General features: G+C 38.3%; 1 protein-coding gene across 1 annotated transcript; it reads right to left on the minus strand.

Annotated features, from left to right (window-relative positions):
• Positions 1 to 6,089: 6,089 nt before the first annotated feature.
• COMMD2 (COMM domain containing 2) lies at positions 6,090 to 20,670 on the minus strand. The gene is made up of 5 exons (XM_055247821.2): positions 20,524 to 20,670; positions 20,356 to 20,433; positions 19,241 to 19,323; positions 18,506 to 18,679; positions 6,090 to 9,276 (listed from the first exon to the last, which is right to left on the minus strand). Exons 1-5 carry the CDS (start codon positions 20,588 to 20,590, stop codon positions 9,079 to 9,081), a joined length of 600 nt encoding a protein of 199 aa, XP_055103796.1. The 5' UTR covers positions 20,591 to 20,670; the 3' UTR covers positions 6,090 to 9,078.
• Between the last annotated feature and the right edge of the window lie 1,286 nt (positions 20,671 to 21,956).

Raw genomic sequence — 21,956 nt, forward strand, 5'->3', positions numbered from 1 at the left:
AGGCAGAATTGTATATTTAGTGGTCAGAAGGGAGACAATTCCTGTCTGGTCACCTCTCTTTGTTCTGTAAAGAAGGGAGGAGCCATCTACCAAGAATGAGAGGGGATGCCGGGTGGATTGGAGGTTTAAGGGGAGTGGAGAAGTTTTGGAATAGCTGTTGAAAATGGGAGACAGCTGACTAGGGAAACAGTAAGACAGCCAGTCAGTGTTAAGGGTTTAATTGAGATTGATGACAATGAGTGTATAAACTTGATGCTCTGGGTGGTTTTGCTCACGTTCTCCTGTGGAGCTCAGTAGCCCATGCACAGAGTATATTGTACGTACTATCCACTCATTACTCTTATTTACTCATTCACTTGTTCATTAATTTAACTACTCTGTGCCAGGTACTATTCTAGGCACTGTTTCATTTGATGATTATTTAATGTTTTATCTTCTTTTTCTTTGATACAGGGTCTCACTCTGTCACCCAGGCTGGAATGCAGTGGCACAATCACTGCTCACTGCAGTCTCAACCTCCTGGGCTCAAGAGATCTTCCCACCTCAGCCTGCCAAGTAGCTGGTACTACAGGCACATGCCACCACGCCTGGCTAATTTTTGATTTTTTGTAGAGATGGGGTCTCACTGTTGCCCAGGCTGGTCTCCAACTGCTGGCCTCAAGCAATCCTCCTGCCTCGGCCTCTCAAAGCACTGGGATTACAGGCATGAGCCCTCATGCCCAACTTTTTTTAAAAATCATATTTCTACAAGCAGACCATAATATATTAATACTGAAAGAATTACAGTGAAACCACCAGATTATTGAGTTTTACAGAGATAAGAATTTATAGGTACGATAAAGTACAGAAAGCAAATAATAAGACATTAAAAGAAAAATGCTCTTTAAAGTTGTATATTTTGAATCTTGTCTCCCTAATCACACTGTGAGATCTTAACTATGAGTTTGTTGCAGCCAATGTATATGTTTATCCTAAAAAAAATGCCTAACTTGTAGATACATGACAATTTGTGGAGCTGTTTTACAAAAATTCCATTTTGTATAATAAAGTATGCAATTTTGCAAAATTAATGTAATTGTATTGTTACACTCTATAGCATTCAGGGTTAGACCCTAAGACTGTAACCTAAGCAGAGAATGATTTTTTTGGAAATGCATTAGGTACTCTGCAGAATCAAGGGACAGACCTAAGACCTGGTCCATAAAGGACAGGAACAGGAGCAGATTCATGAGGCTATGTATCAGGCCATCAAACATCTGGTCAGGCCACTAAAATGAATTTGTGTCAACCATTCTCTTTAAGTCTGAGGGTTTCAGAGTTCCGGGAGAGACTTATAGCCTCAGTGTGGATAGCAGAGAGCATGGTCCCATGTCTGACAGTCCCATCTAACTATAGCCAATTGGGAAGAGCATATTCCACACATGTAAATTGGGGTGTAATCAAAACAGCAAAATGATCAGTAAAAATAGCACCTTCTTGATGTCCCTAGTGAAAACTAATGTCTCCTCTCTTATAAATGCAGAGCTCCTTATTTGTTGTAGCTCTTCATCTGCCTAACACACTCTAACTGAACTGATGATGTTTATGTACCTTTCCATTTTCTCCAGTAGCTTATGAGCTTTGGAAGGCAGTGGCTGAAGCAGCTTCATAATCTGGGGAGCAGTGTCCTAAAGATCTCCCAATGTGGCTATTTCAAAATTCGTTTAGAATAGTCTGAGGCATGAACTTATGGAAAAGCAAATGCCCTTTTCTCTATTCCACTATGGACAAAGAAATTTTTAATAGTTTTTACCTTTCTAATTTGAAAAACACAAGATGACTATAGGAAGACATAAATCCTCAGTTGCTTTCCTATCTTTTCTAAATCTGCCAAATGCCCACACATCTCTCACTTTAGTAGAAAATCTATTAAGTTAAAATTTAAAAGGATATACAGTTGTCCCTTGGTATCCACAGGGGATTGGTCCTAAGACACCTGAGGATACAAAAGTCTGTGGATGTTCAAGTCCCTTACATAAAATGGTGTAGTACAGAAAGTCCCCAACTTTTGATACTTGGGATTTTTTGACTTTAGGATGGTGATACACGCATTCAATATGCTCTTTATGACGGGACCACATCTGGATAAACCCATCATAAACAGAAAATATTGAAAGGTAAATCCATCATAAGACAAGGAGCATCGTGTTTGCATATAACCTATGCACATCCTTCCCTATACTTGAAGTCATCTCTAGACTACTTGTAATACCTAATGTAAATGACATGTAAATAGTTGTTATACTACATTTTAAATTTTTTTGTATTATTCTTATTGTTATATTATTTTTATATTTCTGAATACCTTTGATCTGTGGTTTATTGAATACATAGATGTGGAACCTGAGATATGGAGACTGACTGTAATACTGGTCTAATTTTCTTTAGAGCTGATTTTAGCTAAGTCTTTTCGATAGTTCATCTAACTTCCTAGCTGGTATAACTTCTGAATAAGCCTAAAAATAAAACACAATCCACTGGAAAATAACTTTTCTAATAACTGGTTAAGAAGAAATTGCTCTCAGACTCTTCCAACTTGTATCAGGGAAGATTTTTTTTTTTTTTCATGGAGTTTTGCTCTTGTTGCCCAGGCTGGAGTGCAATGGCGCGATCTCAGCTCACTGCAATCTCCGCCTCCTGGGTTCAAACAATTCTCCTGCCTCAGCTTCCTGAGTAGCTGGGATTATAGGCGCCCACCACCACGCCTGGCTAATTTTTTGTATCTTCGGTAGGGACAGGGTTTCACTATTTGGCCAGGCTGGTGTCGAACTCCTGGCCTCAAGTGATCCGCCCGCCTCGGCCTTCCTAAGTGCTGGGATTAGAAGTGTTAGCCACCATGCTGGGAAGATAATTCTAAAAAGCCATAATTATAGAAAATATATTATTAAATCAGTTAGAAGTTCTTTTATGAACATAAAATACACTGCAACAGATTATAATCCACAGTAAGACCAAGAATAAGGCTTGTTAAAATACTGTGAAAAGGAGTATCCATAGAATGGAATATTATTCAGTCATAAAGGGCATGAAATACTGATACATGCTAGAATATGGATGAACCTTGAAAACATTATGTTAAGTGAAAGAAGCCAGACACAAAAGGCCATATATTATATAATTCCACTTATATGAAATATCTAGAATAGGCAAATCTACAGAAAGTAGATTAGTGGTTGCTAGAAGGGAAAATGAAGAGTGACTGCTAATAATTACAGGTTTCTTTTGGGTATGATGAATATGTTCTGTAATCAGATAGTGGTAATGGTTGCACAACTTCGTGAACATCCTAAAGCCACTAAATTGTACATTTTGAAAGGGTAAATTTTATGTGAATTTTATCTCAATAAAAAATAATTTTTAAAAAGAAAGGGAGGAGGCTTAATGAGAGGTTTGGCATGAAAATAAATTGTTTTAAGGGCCCAAGAAAGGCATGGAATTTAGTATTTATCCCTTGGCAAAAACATAGATGAAACAAGCATAGAAAAGAATACCCAATAATTATATTCTTGAAAGCCTAAACATAAAAAAAGGTTTTAATTACATTGCTCATACCAGGAGATAAATAATTTTTGCCTTTTTGAAAAGTACATGGGGACTTACTCATTTATTCCCCCCAGATACTAAAAAAAAAAAAAAAAAATGACTGCAGCTTTTCTTAAGCTCTTCTTTTAGTCTATGAATTGTACCAAGTCTCAGCTGTAAATCAAGCCATTTTATTATGGTGCAGCACTTAAATTCACTTGAGCTTTGTAAGAATTATTTATTTGGAATGAAAGAATATGGTTTTCAGACCATGCCAGGAAATCATATCCTAACCATCTATACTTGCTCCAATGAAACTCAGACTTCCCTGGATTTTCTTTTCCTCATTCTCTGAATTTTAATCTGTGTGTTTTTAGTCTTTGAGTTAACTGAGAAGCCTTTTCGTTCTGTGAACTAAGCACATTCCTTCAAAACCACAGGCATCCACTTCTCATTGGACTTATGACAATCACAACATTGGCACACAGGTAAAAAATAACTTGATTTGCTTTTCCCATCACACCTCTGGCTACCTCAGGGGACCCCACTTCAATGGAAAAAGAGTAAGGATAATTTCTATCAAAGTATTCTTCAGTATTCTATAATGATTTAACCTTTCCTCTGCACATTTCCACAGCTGTAGCCATTGAATCATGTTACATTCCTGCCTTCCAGAAGAAGGCAGAGTTTCAAAGAAAAGTAATTCTAGCAGACGCCAGACCAGAGGAACTTCCCTTCTTCAGAATAACTCCCTCAGGAGATTCCTTTCTGCAGCCTAATGAGCTTATGGATTAAACTATTTTAGAGGATGGAATGGCCTAACAGCATTCTAAATTCTGAGACTAGAACTTTATCCTTTGTTCAACACACAATATGGGTCACTCTAAGCCCTTACTATTTAACAAAACTGAATCTGTATTATGTAAAAAAGCCAGAAAAGGTTTCAAAATGTGCTTTGTTATCAATATAATGCCATGCATAAGTGGGTAGTTTATAGCTTAGTGTAACAGAGCAGAGTGAAAAAAATTTTAAAAAGTTAAAAGGCCTCATATGGTTGGTGAGATAAGGCACAAATCTTTTTTGTGTTATTTCCCTTTTTGGAGGCTGGGCAGACTCTTCTGCAACAGAGGATAAGATAACTGCAAGAGAAGAAAATGAAAAGTGTAGTCTTTGCAACTAAAAAATGTCAACTTAGGCTCAAGCACAATAAAAAAACAGTCTCTCACTCTGGTGGTCATATAATCAGTAATATTTCTAATGATAACAAACAATTTACATTATAATTATAAAAAGGAGTTCATCTTATTAAAAAGTTGCTTGGGTTTAGAATGGTAACAACTCAAGTAAAAGCCCAGTTTTAGAGTACATTAACATAGATATTTGTATTATTGATGCTGCCTTTTAACCCATTAAGGATATAAAATTACTTTTTCTATATTCCCCCATTATGATATGTCAAAACTTTTGGACTCATGGCTGTTGTGCATACTTAAGTTATAGCTGGAGTTCCTGGGTAGAGAGGAGCTGTAAAAATCTAGAACAAAGAGCCATTACTTACTACTCTGTGGTCAAATCATTAAATACACATTTTAGTGCCATATGGTATTTTTTCTCATCTTTATACATATTTTTTGAAAGTTGAAAAATAATGGGCTTATTCTGCTTTTATAATTCAAACATTACTTTCAAAATTTATAAAGCTTACTGAACTAACCACATTAATGGTGGAGTTAGGTTCATTTGTTCTAAGAAAAGTATTTAAGTTTGAATATAACAGTCATGATGGTTTTAAAAGTGAACATATTTAAGTTAGAGGCAATGTAGTATCATAACATTTCCACCAAAATATTTTCTACTGTTGGTGGAAGAAAGATGTGAGAGTAATCTATGATTCTGGAAAAGAAGATACTTAATCAAATTCATGTAAGTACAGTTAAGACTGAGTAAGTTATAGCAGAAGGACTTTAATATAGCAGCTGACAGAACTTCCTGACCATAAGGGATGTGAAAAGCTACAAAGAAATACTGTTTCCATTTGAGATGAAAAACAACACAAACAATTCTCTATTTAGAAGTAATATTACCTAGAAAAGGAGAAATGGCTTAATGTCTTAAGATTCCCATGTTTCTTTCACTAACATGGAGAAAAAAATGACAGAAAAAGGAAACTCTAGAGCACTCTATATATAAAACCCTCGGCCTGTTTACCTGAGTCCTTTGGGGACTGAGTAGTTTTGAACAGCTGAGTTTTCTGGTAAACTATGTGTTTATCATTCTAAGAATTAAGTTTGGATAAAAATATCTACTAAAAATATATTTAAATTCCCTGATCTTTTTTCTTTCCTTTAATATTTTTTCCTAAATGTTATGAAAGTTATTCAAACTTACTATAGAAATTAAAAAAGAAAGGAAACAACCATAATTCCGCCACCCAGAAACAACCAGTTGGCATTTTTTCCCGGCTTCTTTAACAGAGTATACAGGACATAATTCAAGGCTGTAAAATAATGAGATCCTCAGTCTACAAAGCTATTTCAATAATGGTAAACATTTATTGAGCTCTTTGTAAAGCCTGGTACTATGTTAAACATTCTATATACATGGTCTCATATAGTTCTTACGAGCCAATGTGGTAGGTAATCCTATATTCCTATTTTAGAGATGAATAAAAAAAAAAGGCTTTGAGAATTTATCAAGGACCCATAATAATCCACAGAACCTAAATTCAAATCCTTTTGTCCAACTCCGAAGACTTATCTCTTAACCTCTTCATAAGATTAAAACGCTAAAAGGGCACATACTGTTAAGAATTTTAATGGCTCCTACACATGCATCCTTTATATATACCCTTCATGATTTTTCAAACCATGTCAGATTCTCATTTTTCAATTCTCAAGATACAGCATCTTCTTATAGCATCTTCACCACCTTTCCCGTTTACTGTCTTAAATGTGCCCAATCTCGAAAACATCAATAACAAAACAAGCTTGTTGACATTTTGTGAAACATTTAAGGAGACTTCCAAGGAATGTAACATATGTAGACTTTGTGACACATATATTGGCATGTGGTCACAGCTCTGTTCTGAGATGAGATGTTACTATTTTGGCTTTGAGACATGAAGGATATGACATTCAAATCTAAACATACACTAGCCAATCGTGAAAAGTCAGCATACTCATAATCCAAAAAGCTTCAATAGAAATTTAGATAGTTATAGAAGGTGCATTACTCAGAGTCAAGAAACCTGGGTCATACTGGAGAGAACAGTGACTACCTCTACAGAAAATTATGTTCATATACAAGCTACAACAAATATCAAATGTTATATAAAACAAACAATGCAGGGGAGTCCACAAGGATGTGGAATGTTTGAGCAAAAAAACGAAGAGGCTTATTCAATGGCTTGTACTAAAAGATAAGCCCCAGATTCTAAAAGAAGGTAGGCAAACTGCTTCCAACTCACTCTGGTCTCAAAAGGTGAAGAAGGTAGAACATCACAGAAGGAATAATGGAGTACAGTGAAAGGAGGCCAAGGGAGGTTGATAAAAATTAAAAAAGGATTAGCACATGCGTTCTTGTTTTAATTGGGGTAAGAACTGTGGACAAAGAGTTGGAGATAGGTTGTTCTGAAGAGACAAAGGGCTATTGTTTCAGTCTTGGCTGGGGGCAGCCATGTTTATCTTCCATCGAACGTGGACAAATAAAAATCCTTACAGAGGTATTTTTTATAAGTTTTGCAGGCATGTTGCTTTTAAACCCAATGACATATGCTACTATTTCACGTAATAAAGTTTCTTTTTGTTTGTGAGGTTGTATATGAGAGCTTCATTAATCAAGTTGCCACTATAATTAAAAATTATTTCTGATTATAGTTTGCTGACATCTAATAATATAGTTGTTTTACAAAGGCAGAACATATACCTATAGAAAAAGGGTGGCCCGGATGCCTGCAGGGACCAATGGGTAGCCATCTCAAGTATGCTTTTCTTCCACTGGCCTATTCCCTGCTAGGCTCTCTCTTCTCTAAAGAGATTGCAACATGGTATCACTCTGATATGAAAATCTCTAATTCTTAGGAAGCAAAGTATTGACAAAGTCTACAGTGCAGTTTAGAGTTTGATTGCTTCTACAGCCCTTTCTAGATTATTCCATGAAGACTCTCAGGATAAGGTCTTGGATACATAGTTAAGACTGAACCCTCATTTCCACCCTTCCACACAATTCTTCTCCCTAAGCCGACCTCTGTATCTCTGCACTCTCTCAGGCTGACCTGGCAAATCAGCACCTGAGTTTTTCAGGCCAAAAGCTTTTGGTTCCCTACTAAAAAATAAAACAAAACATAAATCAAGTTTGTAAGGGAGAAGGGATAGTTGCCTATAATGTAATAAACATGGCCTTCCTTCCCTCATCATAGTTTATTCAAATTATAAAAAGTGACTATAATTTGTATCCAGGACAAATGTAAATGACAAGAGTGTCTCCTAGATGCTTTAGGTATGGTAGAAGAATTAGTCCTTGATAAAATACAATATATGACCACACAAATTTGAGTACTATTTAAGCCAATTAATTAACCATGATCACTCAAACTAAGGCAATATGACAAATACTTATCATCTTCACATACAAAGAAAAATGAATAAACTGCCTATAACAATATAGCATTAAAAATCCTATTGATGTTCAATATTCTGTGGCTATTAACATTGTGGGGTGTTTTTAAAAGTCAAAAATACTGAACTGTTTAGAAAATTCTGCATAGTATTACATTGTGAATTTTATTTTCAAATTTGATAAAGAGGAAAATAATAAAGTTAAGCAGTCAAAAGAAGTAGCAAAAACAAGATAGTCATTCATATATATAGAACACATAGATTCATTTCTAGTTGATTCAATCCTATTTACATATTTAAAATACAAAATAATGGCCGTCTGGCTAGTTCCTTGGTAGAGCATGAGAGACTTAAAATACAAAATACAACTTAATGTGTCAAGAAGACCACAGTTAGCACCAGGAAAGGAACTTTAGCTTCTGATTATTTTTTTATTTTTATTTTTACTTTATTATTATTTTTGAGATGGAGTCTCACTCTGTCACCCAGGCTGGAGTGCAGTGGCACAATCTCAGCTCACTGCAACCTCCACCTCCCAGGTTCAAGCGATTCTCCTGCCTCAGCCTCCCGAGTAGCTGGGACTCTGACAGATGTGTGCCACCACACCTGGCTAATTTTTTATATTTTTAATAGAGACGGGGTTTCACCATGTTAGCCAGGAAGGTCTCAATCTCCTGACCTCATGATTTGCCCACCTCGGCCTCCTAAAGTGCTGGGATTACTGGCATGAGCCACTGCGCCCAGCTTAGCTTCTGATTATGACCTCAGTATCTTGGAATAGATACTGATGAATACTATGTATTTATCATCATGAATTAATTAAAAATTAATTTTGAAAAGTAATTGCTGTATATCATCAATTAATAAGTGATTCAAATGAATTAAAACCTTAAAACTGGTATTACTTGATGTTGCGAACAACTCTCCTACAGTGGTTTGTCTTCATCTCTTCCAATGCTTGTTCCAGTTGTTGAACCAAATGGAGCAGGGTGGCTGGGTCTGTCTGTAGAATTTTGGTGTTGTGATCTCCATTTTGATTAAGGTGTAGCTTTATAGTCACTGCTGGTTTAATCTGTTGCCTGAGACTTCTACTTGCAAGCTTGATTTTAAATGAAATAAGAGCACAGTAACTATTTAATAACCATGCTGAATATATAATAATATTTATAGTTATCTTAAACCATACACAAAAATTAAGTTTCAGATGAATTACAGATTTCAAAATGAAAAGTAAACTTTAAAACCTTTGAAAAGAAAATAATGAGAATATATACACAATTTTATGGTATAGAAGATTTCTTAAACATGATATAATAGGCTCAAACCATAAAGACAAAACTGGTAAATTCAATTACATTAAAACTCAATTTTCTTCAAAAGACACCTAAAGATGGTGAAAAAACAAGTAATAAACCAAGAGAAGGGATTTTGCAACAGACATATAACCAAAAAAAGATTAGTATCCAGAATGTGTGAACTCCTCTGATTTAATAAGAAAAAAACCTCAAAACCCAAGATAAAAATATATAGGTCTAAATAAGCATTTTACAGAAGACAAATGAATATAGAAAAATATGTTCAACTTTATTAAACATCAGGATAATAGCCCGTAAAACTGCATGAAATACCATTTTACAAATATCAGACTAGCAAAATTTTTTTTTTTTTTTTTTTTGAGACGGAGTCTTTCTCTGTCGCCCAGGCTGGAGTGCAGTGGCGCGATCTCGGCTCACTGCAAGCTCCGCCTCCCGGGTTCACGCCATTCTCCTGCCTCACCCTCCCGAATAGCTGGGACTACAGGCGCTCGCCAACATGCCCGGCTAATTTTTTGTATTTTTAGTAGAGACGGGGTTTCACCGTGTTAGCCAGGATGGTCTCGATCTCCTGACCTCGTGATCCGCCCACCTCGGCCTCCCAAAGTGCTGGGATTACAGGCTTGAGCCACTGCGCCCGGCCTTCAGACTAGCAAAAATTAAAAACCTGTTCATACCAAGCATTGCAAGTGGCAATAATGGGAACTCTCACCCACTCCTGGTAAGGGATGAGAAAATCACTTTGGAAAACAATGTGCATTACCAGCAACTCTACCCCTAGGCACATACCTTAACCTCTCACACATATACATTTATTCATGATAGTATGTTTCCAAGAACAAAAAATTAGAAATACCTCAAATATTCATTAACAACAGAATAGATAAACCAAGAATAATCACACAATGAATTGCTTACTAAATGGCAGAGAAATGAACTACAGCAACATGGGTTATCATAGAAGAAATGAAAATGTTGAAAAAAAGCAAGTCACAGAATATGTTCAAGTTTAAAAAATATAGAGTTTGGTGACAAAATTTATGTTTTTAAAAAAACTATAAAGAAAAGATTAGGGGCTGGGCGCGGTGGCTCACACCTGTAATCTCAGCACTTTGTGGGGCTGAGGTGGGTGGATCACAAGGTCAGGAGTTTGAGACCAGCCCGGCCAACACAGTGAAACCCTGTCTCTACTAAAAATACAAAAATTAGCTGGGCATGGTGGCACATGCCTGTAGTCCCAGCTACTTGGGAGGCTGAGGCAGGAGAATTGCTTGAACCCAGGAGGCTGAGGTTGTGGTGAGCCGAGATCGTGCCATTGCACTCCAGCCTGGGCAACAGAGTGAGACTCTGTCTCAAAAAAAAAAAAAAAAAAGAAAAAGAAAAGATTGACAGAAAATTCAGGATAATAGTTTCCTTCAGGTGGCTGGGAGATGGTTACAATTGGGTACAGGTTCTTCAAAAGTACTGGTTTTATTTGTTAAGCTTGGTAGTGGGTGTACCGGTATTTGTTTTATCATTATTCTTTAAACTGGGTCATAACCTTTCATTTGTATAATATATTCCAAAATTTAAAAAATAAGTAATACTGACATATATTTAAAAGAAGAAAACACAAAACTATAAACAATGACCAACTTCAAGGTCCTTTCAATCTTTAGATTCTCCATTAAAAGGAACCAGGACTATCCAAAGCAATAGCTGACTTGAAGTTTAGGAGAGAAACTGTACAAGATGAGCCTGAAACATCTTGTTACAGGAGAAAGCAAAAAAGTTATCAAAAATAGTGGAGTCATGTCAAGAAGACTAGATTCCAAATTGAAGAGATTTTCAAGTGAGTAACAAGTCTAAACCTGAGATTTCAGGATTAATTTAATTCTGTAAAATAGAATATTCTGACTAATAACTTCTTCCAAATAATTATAGGTAACCTGGGCTTCCAAAAGAACCCAAGATACTGATCCAAGGCTGAAATTTAATGTCCCCAACTAATTTGCAAACAATAAGTCAATCCCTTTGGGTGAGCTGGTCCCCAAACATAAAATAGGTACTTGCAGGCTAAAGTACCAGTTTAAGATCATCTCTGTAGTACAAATAATTATAGATGACACATATGCAAATTATACATATGATAATTGAAAACAGTACTTATTTATTCAATTATGCTCTGTTTATATTTGTTTTTCCTCTACACTGACAGAGAGGGACTGCACTGACAGACAGGGACTGAGTGTATTTGCTGTGTAATTAAGCCACGACTTTTTTGTTGAAAGACTTAAAGCCACTATCCTCCAATTTTTAGACAACATATCTAAATTAAATACCTATATAAATATCTATACTATTCTTTAACAGTTCTAGAAAAGAGATTACATAACATCCCTAACAAACATCTAGTAAGACATTTTTCTCAGAAAGAAGTTGAATGACAGTACTACAGGACAAAACAGTAGCCCACCAAGTTCTTGATATGGACTTATTTTTTACTGGGGATGAGATTCTGTCCTCCTCCCTGTAAACATAACAACAATAAAAGCAACTTTAAAATAAAATGTCTTATGTCAATGCAAATTAGAAAAAAAAAACAAAGAAAAAAATGTTTACTCTGAAGGGCCATATCTCAAGGCACTGAAAAGGGTATTCTGGCAAAAAACATCAAGTAGGAAACAGGATACATAAATTATGTTTCATGTAGCTACAGTTCCTAAAAGAATTCAGTTCTCTATTTAGCCTCAGAGCAAACAATATGTGGGCAAGACAGGAAAAGAATGCTTTGAAGTAGTTGTAAATGGACCAGCCCTGAAAGGAACATCCTCCTGCATCAGTCTGATGGTGGTACATTCATTTACTAATGCTATTAACAAGGACATCAATTGTGTTGGCAATTTATTAAGTCTGGGGAAATGTTCCTACTAGACACTAAGCTATGATGATTAATTTGATTCCCATAAACAACTGCATAATAATTAGGTGGTAATTGTCCATCACTACCAGTCTCCATGAGACAAGTCAGTTACTTAAACATGAAAGGCGCCGTATGTAGTTACAAGTTTCCTAGCCATTTAGCTAGTCTTATCTGATATGCCTTTCTCTATGAGCAGAAGAATCCACTCCAGTTAAAATCCTATGCAATGGTTTCAACAAAGAAGCTGAGGAACTCAATGAGCTGAGTAGCTTTTTTAGCCCTTAAATGCACTTCTCCGTAAGTAGCAACATTCATTCAGTATACCCTCAACCTTAAACTGTACTAGTCCTAGCAATAGCGCAGTGATTCAAACCCACTTCACTGGGTAAATGAGCTCTCTTGAGTTTAATTTTAGAAAATTCAACTTCTTAATTTTAACTTTCAAAAATGTCTTCATAATGGACAAACTCAAAGCAAATCAATAAAGCCAAAAAAAGAACTGTTAAAGCCTACTGGACCCCAAAAGTCAGGGGACATTCGCATACAAGAGAGACGTAAAGATCTACAAGATGAATTACCGCTGAGCCACATACATGACCATCCCCACATCTCCATCGGGTTATTATTAAAGGACCTAAGTATAAAGGCTTATCCACAGTCATTTCCCCCCACAAACCCCACAAGACTTGCTGCTTATGATGTCCCCCAGAGCATGAACTGTGTTCTGTTCTTTGCTGTATCTACAACACCTGGCACATGTTAGGAGTACAAGAAATGTCTGATAAATAATTTAAGTCACTTAACTCCCCCTGCCACCACTCTTTCTATTCAGCACTGATTCATGCCTATTATATGCCAGGTATTGTGCTGGGCACATGGTAATGAACAAGACACAATACTTGCCCTCCTGGAGCCTACAGTCTGGTTTATACCATGTCCTGTGTTCATGCCTATTAAAGCACTCATCACACTGGATTATAATTGCTGATTTCTAATTAAATTTTATTTTTTGGTCTCCCTCTTACTGTAAGACCATGAGGACTTAAAGGCAACCACTGCTATGTCCACAAGGCCTAGCATGCACTAGACATTCAATAAATGGTTTGATAACTGAATAGATATAGAAACAAGGATGGATTAATGGGACATAAGAAATTATCTTTTTTATTGTTTATCTGCATGTACCTGAAGATGCTCATGACAATGGAATATTCTCTATGCCAGCCACTCTATCCCAAGTGTAAAATTGGAAGATATAGTAAGACAGGTACATCTTTCTTCTGTCCAAATCCTAAGCCTTTTGTCTTAATTCTTACTCTCCTGATGATCCCTTTATTCTTAAATGTTGCTCTTACTTTCAGTGACATTGTGTTGTGTTAGTGGTTGTTTTTCCTAAAACCACTCTTACTCTAATTACTGGCTTTTATTTCTATTAGCCATGACCAACCAATGAGATTCAATTCAGATGTCAGAGAAATCATTCTCATTTGTGATTTGAACTAATCTGGCATCCAAGTGTTAGGCCCACATCCTCACCTACTGTAGAGATTGCAACTTAAATAAGCTGTCATCACCTTAAATTCAGTCTATCTTGAACTGATTAATGCCATGAGGGAGTGTGGCTCTAGTGCTGCCTGAACTTCTAATTTTTCAAAAGTTGCTAAAAATTATAATTTTGGGGTGAAATTTCCTACTTTTTTTTTCTTCAAACCATAGAAGGGAAGTGGTCAGACTGTGGATACCTTTTTAAGAAACTGACTTGCAGATGGACTAGATGAAGGGCAAGGAGAGGAGTCAAGGAAGAGCCCAAGTATTTTTGGCCTGTGTGATTCAAAGAATGTATGTACCATCTGAGATGGGAGAGGCTATGGTAGGAGTAGTTTCAGTAGGGAGGGGGTGTATTAGTCCTTTCTCACACTGCTATGAAGAAATAACCGAGACTGGGTAATTTATAAAGAAAAGGCTGGGCACGGTGGCTCACGCCTGTAATCCCAGCACTTTGGGAGGCCAAGGTGGACAGATCACAAGGTCAGGAGATTGAGACCATTCTGGCTAACAGGGTGAAACCCTGTCTCTACTAAAAATACAAAAAAAAATATTAGCCGGGTGTGGTGGCACACACCTGTAATCCCAGCTACTCGGGAGGCTGAGGCAGGACAATGGCGTGAACCTGGGAGGCGGAGCTTGCAGTGAGCCGAGATTGCACCACTGCACTCCAGCCTGGCTACACAGCGAGACTGTCTCAAAAAATAAAAAAATTAAAAAAAGAATTTTAATTGACTCACAGTTCCACATGGCTGGGGAGGCTTCAGGAAACTTACAATCATGACAGAAGGCACCTCTTCACAGGGCGGCAGGAGAGAGTATGAATGCCAGATGAAGGAGGAAGCCCCTTATAAAACTATCAGATCTTGTAAGAACTCACTACCACAAGAACAGCATGGGGAAAACTGCTCCTATGACTCAATTATCTCCACTTGGTCCCACCCTTGACATGTAGGTATTATTACAATTCAAGATGAGATTTGGGTGGGGACATAGAACCAAACCATATCAGTGGGTAGGAAAGGTGGGATTCAGTTTGGAACATATTACATTTGAATGCTTATCAAATTACCAAAGTGGAGATGTCAAATAGGCTTCCACTGTATGATTCTGAAGTTTAGAGGACAGTTCTAGGCCAAAGATATAAATCTGGGAATCCCAAGAATATGGGGTTTATTTGAGACTTCAAATTGGATGAAACCAGCTTGAGAATGTAAGTGGAAAAGCTATGAAGACTCAGAACTGACCTTCGGGGCATCCCAATATTTAAAGGGCAATGAGATAGAATCAGCAAAGGAGATTGAGAAAGAGGAGCCTGTGAAGTTGAATGGGAATCACAGGGAGTTATTTCCCAGAAGGCAACTAAAGAAAGTATTTCAAGTAGGGAGGCGTGACTGACTGTGACAAATGCTGTTAATAAACAGAATGGCATAAAAACTAAAAAGCCATGACCTTGAGTAAGTTACGAGAGCAGAGTGAAGATTATAAAGTCTGATTAGGAAGAGTTTAAGAGATGACGGGAAGAGAGAATATACAGAGACAACTCTTCCAAGAAGTCTTAGTATAGGCTGGGCGTGGTGGCTCATGCCTGTAATCCCAGCACTTGGGGAGGCTGAGGCAGGTGGATCACTTCAGGTCAGGAGCTCGAGACCAGCCTGGACAACGTGGTAAAACCCTGTCTCTACTAAAAATACAAAAATTAGCCAGGCATGGTGGCACATGCCTGGAATCCCACTGTAATCCCAACTACTCAGGAGGCTGAGGCAGGAGAATCACTTGAACCCGGGAGGCGGAGCTTGCAGTGAGCTGAGATCACGCCACTGCACTCCAGCCTGGGCGACTGAGCAAGACTCCATCTCAAAAAAAAATTTTAAAAAGTCTTAGTATAAAGAGTAGCAAAATAATGGAGCAGCAGTAGGAGGAGTACATGGAGTCAAGACTGGGTTTCTGACTGTGTGCAGAAGGAAATGATTCAGTAGAGGCAAACAAAGTATGATGCAGGTAAGAAAGGGAATAATTGCTAGAACTATGTCCTCATGGGGGGAAACAGGGATGGATTGAGGTATACAAGGGAAAGGCTGCCTGTAGATAAGAGCATGGGCACTTCATTAAGAGGAACAGGAGAGAAGACAAGTGGAGCAAATGGGTCCTCATACAGGCTGAAAGATGTGATGACAGGTGCATGTGGGAGTTCTTTCTGATTGCTTCTCTTTTCTTAGTCAAGCTGGAAGCAAGGTCAATACCTAAGCATGTGGAGCATAGAGGAGATGTTGAGGCTTTGAAGAAAGAGAATATATAAGACATGCGTGGTCCCTGCTATCCCAGTGTTTACAGTTTAGTAAAACAAAAAACCAAAAACCAAAAAACCAGGTACATACAAGTGAGATGACTTGCCAAAAGAGGAAGCACCGGTGCCATGAAAAGAAAACACAAATGCCACCAAAATTTAACTGTGGCTAGTGGCAGGGGGCATTTCTCCCAAAGGAAGACATCATTTAGAGCACAGATCAGCAAACCCTTTCTATAAAGAACCAGGTAATATTTTAGGCTTTACAGACCATACAGTTTCTGGCACAACTACTCAACTCTGCCCTTGTACTTTGAAAGCAGTCATAAATAATACATAACAAAGGAGCATGACTGTGTCCCAATAAAACTTTATTTACAGAAATAGGTAGCAAGCCAATTTGGCCCACAGGCCATAGTTTGTTGAGCCCTGATTTAAATGGAGACTTACAAGGGTAAGAAAGAGTAGAGTCAAGAGGTAGCAGCAAAGCAGAAAACGCATTTCACATAGAGGAAAAATAATGTGTAAAGGCCTGATGCTCTTCATATTTTGAATTCCCACTTTCATTCTCTGCCCAAGGGTGCTAGACTAACTTTCCTACACGATTGTTTTTTAATGTTACGGTCTTTTTTTTTTTTTGAGACGAAGTCTCCCTCTGTTGCCCAGGCTGAAGTACAGTGGCACAATCTCAGCTCACTGCAACCTCGACCTCCCGGGTTCAAGCGATTTTCCTGCCTCAGCCTCCCAAGTAGCTGGGACTACAGGCATGTGCCACCATGCCCGGCTAAATTTTGTATTTTTAGTAGAGACAGGTTGGCCAGGCTGGTCTTGAACTCCTGACCTCAAGCTATCCGCCTGCCTTGGCCTCTCAAAGTGCTGAGCCACCGTGCATGGCCTTAATGTTACTCCCTTATCCAAATATCTACAAGGGCTTCCTATTATCTGATATTTCAGGTCTAAACACCTCTAACCAAATTTCTATAACCTATTTGGACATTACCTCCATTTGAATCAGAAGAAGCCATTACAACAGTGGTTTCCAAACTGTATTGCACATTAGAATTACCTGGGTGAAAAGAAGCTTTAAAAAATCCTGATGCTCAGGCCGAACTCTATACCAATAAATCAGAAACTCTGGGTATAACACACAAACATCAGAATTTCTGTAAAGCTCCCCAGGTTATTCCAACATGAAGTCAAATTTGAGAACAAGTGCACTATAATACATATTCATATGCTCATTTCCATATCCATGTGGGCTTTTACAACATATTCTGCCTTCTCTACTAAGAATATTTACCCTAATTTTCTCTATTCATTCATCCTTCTGAAATTTCATTTCCTTTTGCTGGAAGCTTTCTTGGATTATGCCAGCACATACACACAACTACACGTGTTGTTGTTGCTGTTGTTGTTGTTTTAAACAGTTGTCATCTTCATTTATATAATTATATTCTTTTTTCCCCATCAAGAACCTTATTTTATAACTACCTTTAATTACTAGTTATTTTGAGAACGCCTAATATCCCTAACCAAGGTGATATGATCTTTTCCAGCTGAGAAAGTATCTTACACTTCTTTTGTGTCTCAAAGCATTTAGCACAGCTCTAATCAGCAAATAGATGGCATTCAATACACATCTACTAACTCATCTCTCTCTGCTTAATAAAGGACTATAAGCAATGGTCTGAAAACACCCTTTTGTTTATGTGACTTTAAAATCAACTGAAAGATGAATCTCACAAAAATAATATTGTGAGAGAAGCCAGGTACAAAAGAATATTTACTGAGTCATTCCATATATACAAAGTTAAAAGACAGGTAAATGTAATTTGTGTTAGAAGTCAGGATGCTGGTTATCTTTGCAAAGGAGGAAAGGGGCAGTAATCAGGAGGCAAAGAGGATGCTTCTGGGGTGTGACTCACAGTTAAATGCACCATGTGATAATTCACTGAGCGGTACATTGACCTGTGCACTTTTCTACATCTGTTAAATTCAAACAGAAAAGTTTTTAAACATCTAGGCACCAACCTAAAAAATCTATATAACCATCTCCTTTTCCAAAATAACCTATTTCTTACAAACTTTGCAAATTAAACTGATTTGAACACACTGAAAATAAAAGAAAATGAACTATTTGTGAAATGTCTTAAAAATGAACATTAAAAAAACAAAGTTTCAAACCGGGTCTTAGTTAAGGTGGTAAAGAATACAATAAACATGACACAAACCTAAAATAATTCTTACATTCTATGTTAAGTTAATTTTAAAAATGCTATACCTGTACATCCAGTCGCCATTCAAGGTTATGATAACTGGGAAGGCTTGGTGCCAATTCATTCAGAATCGTTCTGATCTCCTTTCTGTTGTCCAGATAAAGCTGAAGCAACAATTTGTTTAATTCTTCAGAGAATCCCAGAACAAAAACAGAGTCTTGGAAATCCAGTTCAGAAATCTAAGTGAATTGAGTTTAAGACAACATCAAAATTTATCTTTGTCTAGCTAAAATACTTGAAATACACAAAAGAATATGATATCCTCTAATTTATTCTGTCTAGTAAAAGAAACAGCATTCCTTAAAGACAACCACTGCCCACCATTCCAAAATCTGAGTTACCGATACATAAAAGTACTTTACTAAAGTATAAAATGGAAAGAATTGTTAAGATGCCCAGTTTCCCTTCCTATCCTTCATCAAGCCAGATACTGCTGATATGCAAACAAAATATTAATACAGTCTCCCTCCTCTTATGTATCCTCTTAGGATAATATATAGTTTAACAACATGCAGAATTAAAGGTACTTCTGTACTAGCTATTTATACTAGCAAGAGGTATTCATATCAGCAGATGATGTTATATGATTTTTATTTTTTAGGTATGTCTTCAAAAAATCAATTATAAACCACTAACAACATTATTAAAACACACAGATACCTGCCAAGACTATGATGTAGAGTACACTAGACCGTTCTTAAGAATCCAGGCAATACAAAACAGTCCAGAAAAACCCTTACCATGAGCTTTGAGCTCTCAGTGAGGAGATACGTTAATCCTTCCACACCATGCTGGACAGTGTCACTACTCACATTGAGTTTTCCTGAGAAAGAAAAGTGAAAAAGAGCAAATAAATTACTACTGTGGTATTTATCTTGTTCATATTTGTATTTAAAAATAAACACTATTAGGCCGGGCGTGGTGGCTCACGCTTGTAATCCCAGCACTTTGGGAGGCCGAGGCGGGCGGATCCCGAGGTCAGGAGATCGAGACCACGGTGAAACCCCGTCTCTACTAAAAATACAAAAAATTAGCCGGGCGTGGTGGCGGGTGCCTGTAGTCCCAGCTACTCGGAGAGGCTGAGGCAGGAGAATGGCGTGAACCCGGGAGGCGGAGCTTGCAGTGAGCCGAGATCGCGCCACTGCACTACAGCCTGGGTGACAGAGCGAGACTCCGTCTCAAAAAAAAATAAATAAATAAAATAAAAATAAACACTATTCATTATTACATGTTTTCAAACACTGCATGAAAAATAGTAAGTTGGCCAGAGGCTCCTGCTCCTTCTCATTCCACTCCCAGCCAAATGCCTTTGGTATTTCCCACCATGTAACCTTAACAAAACGCAGAACTGTGGAGACTAGTATCAGGTGCGTAGCCCTTCTCTTGAATACGTAGCTCCTTCAACTCTGGCAGAAGAGGAACTCGATAGGGATTGAATTAATCCCAGAGACTGCCTCTTACCCAGGGGGAAAACAACACTTTTTTTTTTTTTTAGCAAAAGCGGATATCTGAACAACTAATAATGATAACCAAATACTTGCAATTTACAGTTGACCCAGCTATTCCACAGACTTTGGTATATTTATACAAAATACTTTTCAGTATTTCTGAAAGTAAGGTGGTATTATGTATATTTTACCACGAGAAAACTGATTTAATAGAAGCTTTAACAATCTCACAGCTACTTAAGGGACAGGCAGGATTTGCACCCTGACTGAAGAGCTCTGCTGGTTTTATTCTACTACAATCGGAACAAGACCCTAGGAGTCGCAATAATCCCTTTCTCTCCCGGTAGACAGGGAATGGCTCACAACCGCCCTAGAAGCCTGCGGAGTCGTCCCCTTTCCCTTCTTACTGGCGGCGCCTTCGTAGATTTTTGGGTTTGCGCCGCGTCTCAGGAATTCCACAGCAATCCGCCCAAACTCGGCGACCACTGCAATGAAAGTCAGAAGGCTGTTGAGTGCCGGGCGCTGCCTTTGACCTCCTCCCCAGCCCACAGAACACCGCCCCCACGCCCGCTGACCGGCGCTATCCACTTGAGGCAGGAAGGCCAGGTGTTCCTTATGCTCCTCGGACAATTCCAGCAGCATCTTCACTGTCCTACGACTTCACCCGGCAGCGCCGACCCCGCCTTCGCCACTTCCGGCGCCCGTGTCCGGGCGCCTAGAGGCTCCGGCGTCGCAGCATCCGGAGCTTTGGGTTCCGGCCTACGAACTAACGTCTTACACTCGGACGGTCCCTGCAGCGCAGGCTGAGGTCAGAACATTCTTCCTTTTGTAAATCATCCCGCAAAAATGTAGTGAGCACCTGCTGGGTGCAAGGTGCTAGGCTCTATGGGAGATGAAAAGGTGTTTCAAATCCGACACGCCCCCTCGTGGAGCATACATTAATAATATCAATAGTTCACATTTGTTAAGCCCTAAGCGTGTCAGGAAGTGTTCTTACATTTATTAAATACATTTGGAGTTCAGAAGAACCCTATGAGGTAGGTTCCATTATAATTTCCATTAGAGATAAGGAACTGATAGACAAGTGCAGCAACTGACACTTTTATAAAGCTAACAGTTTCCACAGAGCTTCTGTATATGTTATCTTAAATGTATCTCAGTTAATATCCTCAACAAACATGGCTTTGTTTTTACAGATAAGACACAAAGCTTCAGAGATTATGTGACAAAGCCTGTGACAGAGCTAGATGGAGAGGGTTGGATCCCTCACTTACCTGCTGCAAAGCCCATCCTTCTACATAACAGCCTGAAAGCTGAAAGCTTGTGACAAGTTTTATGAGTGATTATAAATTAGGATAAAGATAATGATGACAATGACCGATGCTTACAGGATTCAGAGCAATGCTTTTTGTTTGTTTGTTTGTTTTGTTTTTTTACATGGAGTCTCGCTCTGTCGCCCAGGCTGGAGTGCAGCAGTGGCACGATCTCGGCTCACTGCAACCTCTGCCTCCCGGGTTCAAGCAATTCTCATGCCTCAGGCTCCTGGGTAGCTGGTATTACAGGCGCCCACCACCATGTCTGGCTAATGTTTGTATTTTTAGTAGAGACGGGTTTCACCATGTTGGCCAGGCTGGTCTTGAACTCCTGACCTCAAGTCATCCAGCCAACTTGGCCTCCCAGAGTGCTGGATTACAGGCGTGAACCACCACACCTGGCCCAGAGCAATGTCTTTTAAAAAGTGTTTAGGGCCTGTGATAATTTAGTTCCTTTTCCAACTCTCTTCTCACCTCCTGTGGTTCAAATATCAGAGACTCTAAAGTTGCTAATTGATAGGAATATGATTCTTCAAATCTCAACTCCTTGAAAATGGAGGGCGAGGAGGAAGAGGGGGAAGGGAAGAAGACTCTTCATATCTGTCTTTTCTATCTAAGGCTTGAGACAACTCTTTCTATATTCTGAGTCTCCCAGGCAGACTAAAAATTGGAAGAGTTTTTCAATTCACTTCTCT

Source organism: Symphalangus syndactylus, chromosome 17 (assembly GCF_028878055.3).
Source record: "Symphalangus syndactylus isolate Jambi chromosome 17, NHGRI_mSymSyn1-v2.1_pri, whole genome shotgun sequence".
In the NCBI taxonomy this organism is placed as follows: Eukaryota; Metazoa; Chordata; class Mammalia; order Primates; family Hylobatidae; genus Symphalangus; species Symphalangus syndactylus.

Coding starts and splice junctions, on each gene's coding strand:
- COMMD2 (XM_055247821.2), bottom strand. CDS start 20,590: ATGCTGCTGGAATTGTCCGAGGAGCATAAGGAACACCTGGCCTTCCTG. Junction 20,434..20,523: donor GCCTCAAGTGGATAGCGCCG/GTCAGCGGGCGT, acceptor CTTTCATTGCAG/TGGTCGCCGAGTTTGGGCGG. Junction 19,324..20,355: donor AATCTACGAAGGCGCCGCCA/GTAAGAAGGGAA, acceptor TTTCTTTCTCAG/GAAAACTCAATGTGAGTAGT.